At 28.1% G+C, this 17,414-nt stretch overlaps 1 protein-coding gene and 1 non-coding gene across 2 annotated transcripts in view; both read left to right on the top strand.

Annotated features, from left to right (window-relative positions):
* Usp47 (Ubiquitin specific protease 47) overlaps window positions 1-17,414 on the top strand; it is a 36,818-nt gene that overhangs the window by 7,123 nt on the left and 12,281 nt on the right. Inside the window, exons 5-7 of the mRNA XM_962954.4 lie at window positions 2,099-2,589; window positions 2,648-2,859; window positions 13,083-13,781. Coding sequence (XP_968047.1) covers window positions 2,099-2,589; window positions 2,648-2,859; window positions 13,083-13,781 — 1,402 coding nt within the window. The remainder of the gene's footprint in view (window positions 1-2,098; window positions 2,590-2,647; window positions 2,860-13,082; window positions 13,782-17,414) is intronic.
* Window positions 5,699-7,891, top strand: LOC107397679 (uncharacterized). Its single transcript, XR_010334451.1, has 4 exons — window positions 5,699-6,608; window positions 6,667-7,495; window positions 7,548-7,700; window positions 7,746-7,891. It is a non-coding gene; the product is annotated as an uncharacterized LOC107397679 (transcript).

The following is a 17,414-nucleotide window of genomic DNA, read 5'->3' as shown; positions in this document are numbered from 1 at the left end:
CTAGTGAAATAAAAGAAAAAATAATTGAACTGCTATAGGAAGCTCTGTCAGAACTAACTACAACTAAATACAACAAATGAATACAAAGATTAGAGATTTAAGAAAATACTGTTAATAAAAAAGGGAAATGGAAAAAGTTTTCAAAAAATTGATAAACGGGAAAACTACCTAACTAAAGGGGAAGAAATGGTAGAGAAAGGACAAAATTTGTTGAAGTAAGAAACAACAAACCAACGAATGATTGAAGGAAAAGAAAAAAATAAGTAAAAAACTAAACACTAGGATGTGAAACGAGATTCGCTGTACTCGAAAATTTAGTGCGTGATGTTAAAATGGTCCAAATAGTTTTAAATTAATTCAAATTTAAAAAAGACAAGACGTTGAGCATTTAATTGTAATAATTTTTTTATAGACACAGGAAAAATATAAAAAAAATAAAAATTAAAGAAAAAAATTGTAGAAAATTTAATTCTTTTAAAAAAGTTTTAAAAGTTTTTAGACTCCAAAGTTGTTCACAGACTGTCAAGCGACGAATTACGTTTATTTTACTGGTGATTGAGTGCCGGAGAAAATCATATTCGCTTTTTAAAAATTGCACAATTTGGTAAAACTTTGAATTTATTTAAATATAGGTAGTTTTCTATCATTTTTTTACAATTTAACACTTGCTATTGCAAATTAAATGCGTTTTCTGTCTGTAGTTTTTCATTTTTATTTTACGAAAAAATTCTTTTTATGAAACAAAAAAGGGAAAAATTTTGAAATGCTGAAGGTAGAAAACAAAGGAAAGAGAAGAATAAGAATAAAAGATAATGATGCTAAAAGATAATGGGCCGTATGAATGAAGTTAAGTAAACAGTTCTACTTGTAAACAGTAGAAGATAGATGAATTTATATATTTTTTTGTTGGTAACGTTTTAAGCCTTCATTCGGAATTCTAGATTATAAACATTGTTTTAAAACACGTTTCCGATAGCATCGTGTTTTTACTCTTTTAAAACACGCTTCCCATTGTTTAATTAAAATTTTTCAAAAATAATTTCTGAATAACACTTATGCGAGAACGCTTAAAGTTCTAGGTTTATAACAACAGCTGTTGAACTTCAAGCTTGTATTTTCACACTCGTATTATTAATAACTATTTAATAACCAATGAGAGAAATTTGGAAATCTTGGAGAAAAGATTACAAAGAAATAAAAGAAAAAAATATTGAACTGCTATTGGAAACTCTCTCAGTACTAGTATTCAGTTTAAACTTGTTGTAAATACAAAAAATGCTTGTTAATTGTAGATATTTAAGGCTGTTAATAATAATAATAATAATTTGCCAATTTTTCTTTGGAGTTGAAAGTTGAAAAAAATCCTGTGCAACAAATTATGTGCAAGACTTGTTTTGGATAATTATTAAAAAAACAAAATTAGATTTGAGTGCAAATAGTACGGTTGAAAAACTGTCTGAAGTAATTGCTGTCAAAAATAATACAGTCGTGCTTTTAAATTTGTTCTTAAGTTTTTAATTATCTCACACCTCTTAAAGTAATTTCCAAAAATAAAATAGTGAAACCACTAAAGGTAAAAAATATAAGAAAGAAAAGAATAAGGATAAAAAAAAAGAAGCTAAAAGATAAGGAGCCCTCAGAACTAGTATTCAGATTTTAAAATTGAAAGAATTATTAAAGTGTTAATAAGGAGTGCTTGAAAAGCAGAAAAGTATACATATTTCTTAACAAACAAAATTCCTAGCTACACATTACATAGTACGCTGCATTTTTTTTACTTATTATGTCTTTCTGAGACAAAAAATACGTATATAAAATAATTACCGAACTCTGAATGGTGGGGGGAAAGTTTGACTTAGAAAGGTACAGGGTTTTTCAAAAGTGTTTGGGGCATTAAGAAATTAGACTTTTCAAGTTATCAAAAAATTTGAGTTACCAAAGTTCGACTGTATTATCATTCATATTAGAACACTTTTGCTGGACAAAATACTCGACGCTTAAACATAATACATGTGTTGTATATAAAAATAATTAAAAGCAAATTCATATAAAATTGTTATTCTGCAATTTATGATACGTAAATAAATAATAATTTTAGACGTCAACGAGGTCAGCCGTTGAGACCACCGACCTAACCACCAGCTTCGGTTGGCAAGGAAGTGAAGCATGGCACCAGCACGACATCCAAGAGCTGTGCCGAGTCATGTTCGATGCGTTAGAGCGCAAATTCAAAGACACCAAACAGGCAAATCTAATTAACGATTTGTACGAAGGCACCATGTTAGACTATGTCAAGTGTTTAGAGTGCGGTACGGAAAAATCCCGCGAGGATACGTTCCTAGATATTCCGTTGCCGGTGAGACCGTTTGGTAGTACAGTAGCGTACAATAGTGTCGAAGAAGCGCTGAGAGCGTTTGTCCAACCGGAAACATTGGAAGGAAACAATCAATATCATTGCGAGAAATGTAATAAGAAGTGTGACGCACACAAAGGTTTGAAATTTATAAAATTCCCTTATTTACTCACATTGCATTTAAAGAGGTTCGATTTTGACTACAACACTATGCACAGAATCAAGTTGAACGATAAGTAAGGATTGGTTTTTTTGGGGGGAAATTGGTGAAGTGTAATTGTTGGTTTTTTGCAGGGTTGTGTTTCCTGAAAAACTTAATTTAAATTCTTTCGTGCCTAATAATAGGAGTGAAAATGATGGGTTGGAGGAGAGAGATACGGTTGTAAGGTGTGATGAGTGTAGTACGACGGATTCTGGATCGGCTTTGGATGATGAGAGCTGTCAGGGTACTGATTTGTCTTCCACTGTTAATGATCATGACGATAACTGCGAGGATAGTGATGAAGGTATGTAATTTATAAAAAAAAAATCTGTATAGCTCTCTAGCTGACTAAAATACAAATACAGAAGTATTGTGAGTTCTAATACTGATATTTACCTGAAAATTCGGTCTAAATATTTTGTGAAATTTTTGTATTACATTTTTCTATTAACTCAAGATCTTTTAAAAAAAAGTTTGTCAGCTTCTTTTTTTTAGAAATATTTATACTTGCACTTTCCTCATTTTAAAATATTTTGACGTTTGAAAGCGAAGGAAAAATCTCTCGCTTGATATTTTCAAATTTCCAAAAAAAAGTTGATAAGATGGATAAAATTCTATTTTTATTGTTGCGCTTGGAGAACTTATAACTCAGTTTTTCTAAATGAAATGCTTCAATACATTAGAACTTTGATTATCCGAGTTAAAAATTTTATTTTTTATAACAAAAACTAGCTTAAACATTTAAAAAAAGTTACATTTAACATCATTTTTGACCTCATTTGGTCAATTTTGTGAAACAGTTTTATTTATAGCTGAAAAACGAGTTCAAACAATCGGCAAAAGGTAAAAATACTGTGAATGTGGACTGTATTTAGTGATTTTTAATGTAACGGAATTAAAAAAATAACTGGAAAATGTGACAGTTACTCTATTTTTTTGGTTTTACATCCAGTTTTAACAAAATTTTACTGAAACATTTTTAGATTAACTCAAGTTAATTTACGCTTTGTTTTTAAAATTAAAAAAAAATTTTTGGACTGCTTTTTATGTAATCATCGATAACTTTGTCATTTTTAATTTTTTTGGCGTTTGAAAGAGAAGGAAAAATCTTTCGCTTGATATTTTCAAATATCCAAAAAAAAAGTTGATAAAATCCTATTTTTATTGTTGCGCTTAGTGAACTTATAGCTCAGTTTAATGCTTAATACATTAGAACTCCAATTATTCGCGTAAAAAATCTTAGTTTTTATAACAAAAAATAGCTTAAACATTTTAAAAAAGTTACATTTAACATCATTTTTGATCTCATTTTTAAGTTTTATTTATAGCTGAAAAACGAGTTCAAACAATCGGCAAAAGGTAAAAATACTGTGAATGTGGACTGTATTTAGTGATTTTTAATGTAACGGAATTAAAAAAATAACTGGAAAATGTAACAGTTACTTTTTTTTGGTTTTATATCCAGTTTTAACAAAATTTCACTGAAACAGTTTTCAATTAACTCAAGTTCCTTTACGACATTTTATGTCAGCTTCTTTTTCTCAGTTTTCGAAATATTTACACTTAATTTTTTTTTTTTTTTTGGATTGCACTTTCTTATTAATTTAAGCATCGATAACTTTCCCATTTTTAAATATTTTAGTCTTTGAATGAGAAGTCTTTCATTTGATATTTTAAAATTTCCAAAAAATATTGAAAAACTTTTATTGTTGCGCTTCAGTTTTTCTATATAAAATGCTTCAGTTCACTAGAATTTTGATTGCAGTGTTTCTATTCTTCTTTCAAAATCACTTTCGATTTTCCGTTTCAAGTTGTATATTTTTTTATTAATTTTTTTAATATAATTTATTCTTAAAAACCAAGTATCGAATTTATTTTTTAATTCTTCCATTTGCAAACTTTACTAATTTTACAAAAAACAACAAAAAAAATCAAAAAAGGCAATTTAACAATCTCAAAAAAACTAGAACTCAACAAAAAATTTTGTGAAGGTAAGTTAGTACCAATTTAATCAATTTCTATAAAAGAACATCTAAAAAAATATGGGAGTCTGCTTCCACCTAGAAAAAAAACAATTTAACTATCTTTAAAAACACCACATAAATTAAGACATAAGTAAAGAACATACTTTACTAAAATACAATCTCAATTATTACTAACGTAATTTAACTTAAATCAGGTCGCTGAACTACTTAAAATAAAAAATAAGGTTTGTTTTGCATGGTTTTCGAGGATTTAAGCTCGTCTTTGAGTAAAAATTTATTTTTTTAAATAAAAATTTAATGTTTTCTGAACAAAACATTACTGAAATCGTGCCAGGAATTACTAAGAGAGCCTTTTTGATGTTTTACTACGTTTTTTAATTAAATATCCACTTTTTCTTTCAAACCTTATTTTTAAAATTTTGCTCAGAGACTAGAAATTGGATACGTCTACTAAAATGTTAATATTTTTGTATTTTTTGAACAAATTATGTCAAAAATACTATTATTTTTATCTAAATTTAGCCAATAATTTTTGTTTTTCGTACATTTTTCTGCGAAAAACCCATTATTTTTTGATTGTTTGTTCAATTTATTTTAAGACATTTTTGTCAGCTTTTTTTTCGTTTTTGAAATATTTACTCTTCTAAAAATCTTTTTGGATTGCATTATTTTCTTACTGATAACTTTTCTATTTTTAAATATTTTGACGTTTGAAAAAAAAAAGAAAAATATTTCTCTTCAATCTCAAGAAACTACAACTCATCGAAAATTCTTGTGAAGGTAAGTTTGTACCGACTAAAACAATATTTCTATAAAAACAATAATTAAAAAAATTGAGAATGTACTTTCACCAAAAAAAAAAACAACAGGACAAAAAACAACAACAACAAGAACAGACTGTATTAAAATAAAATCTGTTATTTTTTACATACCTTGTTTTAATTTTTTTGTTTGTTTTCTTTTTTTTTAATTGGTATACATAGCGTTAAATTAATAAATAAAGATTGCATTTAAACTAGATAGATAATAAAAACAGACTTTGTTTAAAAAAAATTAATTTATTACTAACGTAATTTATTTTAATTTTTTTTCGTTTTTTTTCCAATAATTTTTCGCACGTCTAATTGTATTATGTATTAACATTTTCTGGGCATTGATAAATTTATTAATCATAATTCATAAAACAAAGTAAGTCTTTTTTAAGAATTGCAGAATTGCTTATATTACGTTGAAAAGCGAATATATAATTTTTCGTAATTTTTATTAATATAGCAATTTGCCGAAAAACTTTGAAACCAACAAAATTTTGTCCCCCTTCAGTTAAAATAACTTTTTCTGAACATGCACGAAATTGTCGATTTTAATTAATAAATGAAACTGAACAAATTTGAACGTAGATTAACACTAGTTAGCACTTTAGTTAAAAATACTTTACGACTATTATAAATGTCAACTTTTAACACCGGTAAGTAGAAGTTTCTCTTTTAGTGACAGTTTTACACAATGTTTAATTGCAAACTTTGACTTCTGTCTGATTATTATCTGTAAAAATATACTTTTACACAGAAATTCTAAAAAGAATTTTTTTTATATTTTGTTTAAAATTTTTATAAACTACATCAACGTAAGATATATTATGTGCTTATTAAATAACATATTATTGAAATATTTTATAAAGCCTTCCTCAAGTAACATTAGTTTCGGATAAATAGAAATCTATAATTCCTCACACATTATTTTATTATTTATTGTTGATATTTGCGCCTAATACGTAATAACGGTAGAGTGAAGAGAGTTTTCAGGCTAATAGCTACACAATGACCGATTCTAGAGGTAATAACAACAATCTTCACTTTTTGTTATTAAAACTCACCAACTTTTAGACCCGTTTATTATGTTGAGAAGGATATTTATTGACATCAACAGTTACAAAATAACAAAACTATGCGACTTTTTTGTTGTTACATTTCATTCGCTCGTTCTTTGTTTACAACTATATTACACAATCAGAAACTTTGACGTAAATTTTTTGAGCAGATATGGCCAGACTACGGTAATTTTTCTGTTTGTAAGTGGAATAAAACAGTTGGGGTGTTTGTTTATTTTTATACTGGATTTTTTTTGAGATGACTGTCTCGGCATTTCTTTCTGGGGTTTTGGAAAAGGATATTTACAGAATTCTAACATTTTCTAAGACATTTTTGTGGTCGCTTGATGTAATAGGAAAAGATGCTCGAATGAAGCTTGAGAGAAAATGTCAGATGATAAATATGTGTATAACTTGCCTTCTGCTGTTTTTGTCAACTGCACTGGTTATCAATATGCCATTTTTGGGAAACCCGAGACAATTTTTTATTTCTATTCATGTTTTCGAGGAGTATTTTGGCGAATGGTCGTCTTTGTTAAATGTGTTATATTTCGCTTCGATGCCATATTTAGCCTACCATGCCACCAAGCCGTGTTTTCTTTTTGTTTATGCAACATTGCATATGCAGTTACAGTTCTCCCTCATTGAAGAATATTTGTTTCAAGTCTATGAGATTGATTATTTGAAAAGTTGGAAGTACTTACAAGATGTTCGGTATCAACGAGAAATCGGAAACGCTTTACGACGTTGTATAATACACCACATTGCTTTGAAAAAGTCTTAAATCACTGATATTAAAAAAAAATATATTGAAGTAATTATTTATAGGTTGATCAAAATAATTGTTGATATTGTACTGGTGTACATGCCATTTATTTTAATACTGGGTGTGCTTCTTTTGATTACTTGTTTTGCATTCATTATAAATGTAAGGTAACTACATTTTTTTTTAAATATACAAATAAAACATGTTTTAGTATGCGAACACTACGACCAACACTATAAAGATACAAATGTTTATGTTTATGGCAAGTGCTTTATTAATTGCTATACTGTTTTGTTGGAATGGTCAACAACTGATAGATGTGGTTTGTTAAAAAATAATCTCGCTTTCATTCCAACTATTTTACCCTATTTTAGACGAGCAATATTTTTTTTACTTTGGGTGGAGCTCCTTGGTACTACTGGAATCGTGAAAACATTAGAATTCTTTTGATGTCTATAATGAATTGTACCAAAAATGAGAGCATTGTTTTGGCTGGGATTTGTTTAGATTACAAAATGTTTGTTTCGGTGCGTACACCTTGAGTGTTGTTTTTGCTTTAATTTTTATTTCAGATTTTTCGAACCTCTGTCTCATATGCTCTAGTTTTGTTTAATCTACGCAAACGTAGTCTCGTTTGAAGCAACTGGAAATAAAATACTTTCACAATTTTTTATAAATATGCACTTTGTTGTAGTTTTTAGATTTAATATTAAACGTGCTCGTAGATATTTTTTTTTACTAGTACGTACCTAGTTGACTTATCCAATTGTGTTTTCTTTCGATTGGCTTTAATCTAATACGGTGATTAGTTTTCGTCTCCAAAAATGTTTTCATACCGATTAAAAACTGAATTCAACAATTTTTTTGGCCTAATTTGGTCAATTTTCGGTTTATTTTTAACAACATTTTAACAGTAACGTGTCTGGCTGAAGAATAATGGAATTGTCGACCAAATTTCGCGACTTTTCAGTCTGTTCTATCTTCGACCAAATTTTGTGATTTTGCGGCTGATTTTTGACGAAATTTTATTAAAAAAAAAAAAACGAACTAAATCAAGTAAAATACCAAAAATATCTTAATTTCGTTCTAATTTAGTGATTTCTCAGTCGGTAGTAGTACAATTTTTAAATAGATTTTAGTTTTAATATCAAAAACAGACTTAAATATTACAAAAAAACTACTATTTTGACCTACATTTATGGTTAAAAAACGAGTTCAAACAATCGGCAAAAGGTAAAAATAATGTGAATGTCGACTGTATTTGGCGATTTTTTAATACAATAAAAAAAATTCAAAAAAGTAACACTTTTTGGTTTTACGCCAAAATTTTGAGTTTTGAGTTTCTACAAAATTTTGCTGAAAAATCAGTTAAAGCAAGTAAAAGAGCCAAAAAACATTAATTCTCTTTTACTTTTATGACTTATAGGCATGTTTTGACATCTTGCAAAATAAAACAAGCTTATAAATCTACCAAAACAGAAAAAAAATCAATGAGTTCACAGTTTGTATAACAAAACGTGCTTAGATATCCTTAAAAGTAGTCATTTTTTATATTTTTTTTTATTTTTTAATTTGGCCAATTATTGTTTTGCAACACAGTTGTATTTTCCTGGCTGCAAAATGAACAATCGACAAAGGCAAAAATAATGTGAATGTTTTCACAATTTAGCGATTTTTCAGCCTGTTCTAAGGAAATTAAAAAAACTCTGAAAATTCGCTTTTATTTCATTGTGCTTGCTGTTGTAAATTTTTGAACGGTGTATGTATTTCCAAATGTGGTAACTGCTACGATTTTATTGTGTCCATTTGTCAATAAAAATTAGCCTATTCGGGGATTTGCAAATTTTTAGATAAAATTTAAATACTAACATCAATTCCTATTTATTTTGTGATTTTCAAAAAAGATCAGAAATCTCATCAAATTCGGTGGTTCATCTAATTTTAGGTAAATTTTTTGAGAAAACAAAACTCGAAAAACGAACAAATTTTTGCTTTAAATAGTCTTTAAATATTCACGAAAAGCAGAAATAAAATTACTTTTGACCAAAATTTATTTTTGTTATTAGCTCTTGCACAATAAATGAGTTTCCGGTTGAAATAATCAATAATTTTCACCTACTTTTTATGAAAATTTTCAGCCTATTTTTGAAGAAATTTCGCTCAAAAGCGAACTTAATCGAGTAAAACAAATCAAATAAAGCTTTGACATGATCTTGTAAAAGAAAGTTTAAATACACTAATAAATTGCTTGAAATAATCTGAAATAATATCAATTTGTATAAAATTTTGGGTTTTTCCTATCAGTTTCAGTTAAATTAATCGAACAAGTTTTATTTTGGTCTTAAAAAATGTGGTTTAATTCACAAAAAAAATAATACATTTTAAATCCATTTTTTATTTTGTCTATTTTGGTGATTTTACGGCTTATTTTTAACAAAATTTTACAAAATAATTTGGTTTATATATTATTTAATATTAAAAACAGGCTTAAATTTTACAAAAAAAGTTACGTTTTACGCCATTTTTGACCTAATTTGGTCAGTTTTGTATCACAATTCTATTTATTGTTGAAAAACGTGCTCAAACAATCGGCAATAGGTAAAAATAATGTGAATGTCGACTGTATTTGGCAATTTTTTAATACAATGAAAAAACTCAAAAAGTAACACTTTTGAATTTCTACAAAATTTTGCTGAAAAATCAGTTAAAGCAAGTAAAAGACCAAAAAAACATTAATTCTGTTTTACTTTTATGACTTATAGGCATGTTTTGACATCTTGCGAAATAAATAAGCCCATGTTTAAAAAACAAGCTTATAAATCTACCAAAACAGAAAAAAAATTTAATGAGTTCACAGTTTGTATAACAAAACGTGCTTAGATATCCTTAAAAGTAGTCATTTTTTATATATTTTTTTTAATTTGGCCAATTATTGTTTTGCAACACAGTTGTATTTTCCTGGCTGCAAAATGAACAATCGACAAAGGCAAAAATAATGTGAATGTTTACACAATTTAGCGATTTTTCAGCCTGTTCTAAGGAAATTAAAAAAACCCTGAAAATTCGCTTTTATTTCATTGTGCTTGCTGTTGTAAATTTTTGAACGGTGTATGTATTTCCAAATGTGGTAACTGCTACGATTTTATTGTGTCCATTTGTCAATAAAAATTAGCCTATTCGGGGATTTGCAAATTTTTAAATAAAATTTAAATACTAACATCAATTTCTATTTATTTTGTGATTTTCAAGAAAGATCAGAAATCTCATCAAATTCGGTGGTTCATCTAATTTTAGGTAAATTTTTTGAGAAATTTAGTTTTTATCTCAACAAAACTCGAAAAAAGAACAAATTTTTGCTTTAAATAGTCTTTAAATATTCACGAAAAGCAGAAATAAAATTACTTTTGACCAAAATTTATTCTTGTTATTAGCTCTTGCACAATAAATGAGTTTTCGGTTGAAATAATCAATAATTTTCACCTACTTTTTATGAAATTTTTCAGCCTATTTTTGAAGAAATTTCGATCAAAAGCGAACTAAATCGAGTAAAACAAATCAAATAAAGCTTTGACATGATCTTCTAAAAGAAAGTTTAAATACACTAATAAATTGCTTGAAATAATCTGAAATAATATCAATTTGTATAAAATTTTGGGTTTTTCCTATCAGTTTCAGTTAAATTAATCGAACAAGTTTTATTTTGGTCTCAAAAAATGTGGTTTAATTCACAAAAAAAATACATTTTAAATCCATTTTTTATTTTGTCTATTTTGGTGATTTTACGGCTTATTCTTAACAAAACTTTACAAAATAATTTGGTTTATGTATGAAAAATGAGCTCAAATAAAAACTGAGTTTAACACATGCTTGACAAAAATCCAGACGAGCTAAAGCGAGCAAAATAAGCTAATAAATGCATCAAATTCAATATAATTTAGTGTTTTTTCGGCTGAGAGGCTTGAAAAGATAAGGGTAACACCATTTTTAAGAATAACCATATTTTTTTATACAATTTCTCACAAAAATTAACTACAGCGAGTAAAATACCACATATTTTGACATATTTTTACGGATTTCAGACTTTTTTTGACTACTTGTGTAAAATAAATGAGTATTTGTTTAAAAAATTAATTAAACCGAGTCGAATAAGCTAAAATATTTAATATCAACTTTAATGAAACAAACAAACCAACAAATTTATTTTTTTGATCTTTTTACAAAGTGTCAAGATCAAGGCGAATTTAAATATGTTTTTTTTGGTCGTTTGACTTAAAAAAACCTTTACAGATAAAAACTTCTCTAATTATCTCCAAAGATAATAAAGTAAATAATGAAATATCGAACTTCTTTCTAAACTGGTTTAAGATCCCCGAGGATAAAGAGCATTTATGTTTAATTTTTTTGAAATTTTAAAACTTCAAAGGAAAAATAATTACGTTATCGATACTTAAAAGGGGATAAAAAGTGTAATTTTAAATATCACAAAAATTACAAAACAACAAAAGTCATATCTTCTGTTTTAAAAATGCGTTGATATGGTTGTATAACCTGAATTATCACCATCCTGAAACTAAAAAATGACGTAAACTATACCGGGTTCGTCAAGTTTTACACTCAGGCACTTTACACCTCTTAGAAGAGAGAAAAAAAAATATGCAATGAATATATTCCACTGCACTGATATCCAATCTTGCTAGGAAAAAAAAATTTTTTCTAGTGATTCATTTGTCCAATAAAAAAGAAAAAAACCATTTGACCAAAAAATTACATCAGCTGTTTTTTACATCAATGGATCGGAAATACGAAATAAAATTATTCTGCAAAATTTTGACTTGAAAAAAATCGTTAGAATTGGATTAAAAGCCATTTTGATATTATTCATCGGAAATTTCAGTATAATTTATGAAGGACAAGATTGAGTAGTGATAAATTTCCGCTACAAAAGGACCCACTACCTACCCCAATAACAGTAATGACTGCAGAAATTTTACAACTAGCGGCACGGTCCCATCGGGCGGTTTTAAAGCCAGGACCGGAATAAGCACACTAACGTGTTAAAAATGTTTTTATTAAAAAATTACATCAGAAGTTCAAATTGATGACTATTTTGGTCTAAGCACAAACGAATTCTTCATTTACAATTCGCATGAACCCTTGCCGTAAGATTTAAAGATTAACATTCCATTTAGAGTAAACAGATAAAATAAATGGTAATCCGGGCCTGAAAAATTCTTACCAGCTGCCTCAACCTTCAAACCCAACAATGATCGCGTGCCAATTTTACGACAAATGTAATAAATTTTTGAAAACCACCACCCTGATGGAAACCTTTTGTGGAAGTGATTTATAATTTTACCAAAATTCATGAGAAAAAAGCTGCCCCAATATCAAAACAGAAATTAAAAATCAACGACACATTTTCTCAAAAATTTAATTAGGCACTTCAATGCACTACCTCAAAATACACCTATGGACCAAAGATCGTTAACATTAGACTATAGTTAACTAAGCGAAAGTGAAAAAACACACCATACAAGTAATCATTTTTAAAATTGGTCAAATCGTTCTTCTACACAATAAAATCACATACGATTTTTTTTAGAATTTTAGATAAATTACAAAGAGGTGAAAAGTGTCTTGAGTGTAAAACTTGATGAACCCGGTACAACAACATAGTTACAATATTGCAATGAAAAATGCGAATTGGAGGCAAGAAAGACTTGCCTTGTCATCACTATTAGTGAAATGTCCGTTTTAATTTTTAAACCTTTTAAATTATGTGATTAATACTGCTTTAGTCCTGATGATGTCCGAATTAGAACGAAACTAGTCGACCAAACCAAAATACTTTTCTATATTTTTCTCAAAATGACTAAAATTGGTCTGATGGTACATTGTATCTGTTGCAGGAATCGACGTAAGTTCCGGCAACGCACACCACGAAAACGACGCCAAAGGCCCCTACATTTACGAACTGTTCAGCATAATGATCCACTCAGGCAGCGCCTCTGGTGGTCACTACTATGCTTACATCAAAGATTTCGACAAAAACCAATGGCTGTGTTTTAACGATCAGAGCGTAAACCGCATCACCGAAGAAGACATTAAAAAAACCTACGGTGGCGGCCCCCAAAAAGGCTACTATTCAGGCGTCTACACCTCTAGTACAAACGCCTACATGTTAATGTATCGTCAAATCGACAAAGACCGAAACTGTGGCGCAATGAAAGTCGAGGAATTTCCACCGCACATGCAAAAATTGCTCCAGAATATGCGAAATAAGGAGAAGACCGATCGATTGAATAAAGAAAAGCAAAATAATTCGTTCCGGCTGACGGTTAATTGTTACCATCCATATACGGAGGAGATGATGGATGTGAGGATTAGTTTGTACTTGGATTCGACGCTGGAAGATGCCGTCCAGATGGCGCATCGTCGGTTCAAGTTGGAAGGGATTGTGAATGTTGATGATTGCAGGATGGTTATTTTTAATAAGAAACAATCATGTATCGACTGTAGTTTCGAGTCCGATGACCTTAAATTCTGTGATATTGACGATAATTATAAAGTGTGTTATCAGGAATGGCTGTTAGACATCAGGGAGCCAGGTGAGTGATTTTTAACGATTGTTTTACTTAATACACCTCATTATCTAAGTCCTTAATTACTAGTATTTACAATTTAAATTGTAAATAATTATAATTGTAAATAATTAATTACTCACTCGATTACTCGTTTTGGCGTAATTTCAAATAATCACTTCTACTTTTTGATTGAATCAGAGAGAATATTTAGTTTCGACAATAAAACATTGTCTACAATACAATTTTTACTTATATTTTTAATCTTTATTCAAAAGTTTCTGATACGTTTTAGGAAACATTGTAAGTAACCTTTAAAAAATGTAATAAAGAATCCTTCGTTATTTTTACCAAATTTATCAACACAATGCTATTTGATAAAATTACTTAGTTGTTGCCTTTCAATTTTACTTGTTGTGGAATTAATTTTTAATTTTTAACCTTTCTTGACATGAAAATTACAGCTATTAAGATGCGATTTTGACTATTGTTGTTCATAATTTTTAGTTAAGTTGCTGTGGAAAAGTAAAGTAAAGGAACTTAGTTTCTTTCTCGGTTATATCACCAATTAAATAGGTTTTAAGAAAAAAATGTCTATTAAGATTTTATACGCCTTGTAGGCAAGTATACAGCATTTAGAAAAAAAAATATACAAAAATAATGAATGTTAATTACCTAAAATTATTTTCGAGTATAAAAGATGTTTCAGAAATGTGTTACAATACAAGCTGTGATATTTTACTTGAAACATCCTATATTTTAGTGCATATTTACGTATGATAATTTTGTCCTAATCTTTTATTGGTCGATTCTTCTTACTTTTTAAATATGTTATTTTATTTATTTTACTAAATCGAAGTTTTTTTTTGTAAACTATTACACAATAACTCGGCATACGAAAGAAATAGTCTTCACCACAACTTTAAAGAACGTAAAAAAATAAGAAGTTATTCGTTGTATAATGTAAAAAATTAAATGGACTTCTCTATTTTTTTTAACAAAACGTCAAATGTTTAAAGTTGATAAAAAATTGGATAAAATTTTATCTGGATAAAAAAATGTTATAGTTTTTCCAGAATAAGATTTTTCAGAATATTTTTGGATTTAGAGTTCTGCAAAATTTTTATTTTTTAATTTGGAACTATGATAGCAGAAGGGTTTCTGATAAAATGTTTAGACTTTGGCAGGACTGGAAACTACCCAAATGCCTTTATATCAATAGCCTGATGAAGAATTAATTAAATTTTGAAACGTGCTAGAAAATTATGTTATACAGGACCAAAAGTAACGCACGAAATTCATATCTTTGTTATTAGACATTTTTTAAAAAAATCATCGAACAGATCGATTTAATTTTTTTAAATTCTACGTTTTGACACCATAATGACTTCATTTGTTTTTGTGTAATGACTTCGTTTTTAATTTTTCTAAATGTTAACTGAAATTTTTGATTACCGTTTTAAATATAGTATACACATCGTTATCTTTCTGGTAAGTTTAAAAAAGTTCCAAAAAATAAAGCGACTAAAATTCAAAAGTAAGATATTAAAATAAATAAGTTAAAAAATTATTTTTTGTACAAAGAGCCTTTTTTTGTTCTTGCTTAATTTTATACAGGGTGATTGTTTTTGGTTTACTTTATTGTGTTTAGGTTTCATTTTAGTGTTTTCATGCTAATTATTAAAGAAAAACATATTAAAAACAATTGCCTTGTATAAAATAAGGCATGAACAAAAAAATGAAGCCTTTTGTATTTCTTTTTATTTTATTATTTTATTTTTATTTTAAATTTTATTTAAAAATTTGTTTTGTTATTATCAGAAAGATAAAGATGTGTAGTGTTTAAAACAGTAAACAAAAATGTCAGTTATCATTTAAACCACTAAAGCTCACACTTTTAATTTTTTTAATTTTTACAAAAGTTTTTTTGAACTTCTATGAATAGTTCCTAAACTATGGTTTAACGAACAAAAATCCATCTGATAGCGCTTAATTTTATCTATTTTTTCGTCCAAACTCCGGGCAACGGTTCCGGCTACAGAGGCGCTCAAAGTTTTTCACTAAAAAAATTCATTAAAAAAAAACTAAAAGTCGTTGAGCAATGCGGTTTGTTCCATTGAATTCTACGGCTCATTTTACATATTATATCAATTTTTCACTAGAATTAAAAATTAATTTTTTTTTCGCCTAAATTTAGGGTAGCCATTTGTCAGTGGAAAATTTTATTCAACAAAATAATTCATAACTCGAAAACTAAAAGTCGTAGAGCAATGCGGTTTGTTCCATTGAATTCAGCGGCTCATTTTGCGTATAAAACCATCTCTCAACAAGATCGAAACTTTTAAAGTTTTTTTGCTAAAAATTAAGATAGGCAATATCTATAGTGAAAAATTTTATTTACTAAAAAAAATTCATAACCCGAAAACTAAAAGTCGTAGAGCAATGCGGTTTGTTCCATTGCATTTAGCGGCTCATTTTCCGTATAAAACCATTTTTTAACAAGATTTAAACTTTTAAAGTTTTTTGCTAAAAATTAAGATAGGCAATATCTATAGTGGAAAATTTTATTCAACAAAAAAATTCATAACTTAAAAACTAAAAGTCGTAGAGCAATGCGGTTTGTTCGATTGAATCCAGCGGCTCATTTTCTGTATTTACCAACTTTTCACGAGATTTAAAATTTTCAATTTTTTTGCTCAAATTTTCGAAGTAGTACACTTACCTTCAAAGAGATGAATTTTTTTTTTAAACTGGCTCCAGCAAATTTTTATGGACTTCTATATGTCTTAACAACCCACTAAAGTTGTTAAAAGTCCACAAAAAGTCCATATGTTCGATTTTTTCAATTTTCGTCGAAATTTTTGTCGGTTTTGGGTACCCGGAACATTTGTCGAGCAATAGCTCCGGAACCATCAGTGATAACCCCGTGAAGTGTATTATCGTTGGAAAGCTCTTTGACTTATCTATTTTTTTTCAAAAAAAAAAAAATTGTTCTCTGACTAATAGTTTTCGAACAAATTCCAGATAAATGCAAAAATTGGTAAAATTTTAAAAAATTTATAACTAAAAAACTATTGGGAATTTGGTAATTTTTTTGATGTCAATCGATTCCCCGGATCATTTTGCATAGATATGGATCAAAATAGTTCCACTTTTTAGAATAGTTTAGCCGTAAATGAGAAAATAAAAAAAATAAAAAAAAGTTAACACCCTCCTCTAAAATCGGTCATTTTTTAAAGTGTCTCAAAATCAAATGAAACCTATTCCATCTTATAGATTTTGGTGTGCTCTTTACGATGGAAAAAACTGTTTTCTTCTAGCTCTTTTAGTTTGGCCGTAATTGACGTTTGAAAATTGAAAAATTTTTTGCGAGATATCGCCTTAAGTCTTATGCCTATTTGTCGAGTTTTTTATTCCGGTTATCTTCGATTTTTCCGTTTCTCGATAACTCTAATAGTTTCTTTATTTTTCGCACAATTTGTCCAATTATGTTTAAATTGCGATATAAAACAATAAGTTGTGTCAAAATAGAGAGGCAAAAATATTTGAGATGTTGAATAATTGATGAATCTGTGATATATTCTGTGCATTGAGTCTGTTGCATACACGTAGTAAAAAAAATATAGGATTTCTGTTTTCTGTAAAATAACATTTAATTGT

The sequence above is a fragment of the Tribolium castaneum genome, chromosome 1, assembly GCF_031307605.1.
Source record: "Tribolium castaneum strain GA2 chromosome 1, icTriCast1.1, whole genome shotgun sequence".
In the NCBI taxonomy this organism is placed as follows: Eukaryota; Metazoa; Arthropoda; class Insecta; order Coleoptera; family Tenebrionidae; genus Tribolium; species Tribolium castaneum.
Note: the sequence above shows the minus strand (reverse complement) of the source record. Positions and strands in the feature narration are given on the sequence as shown.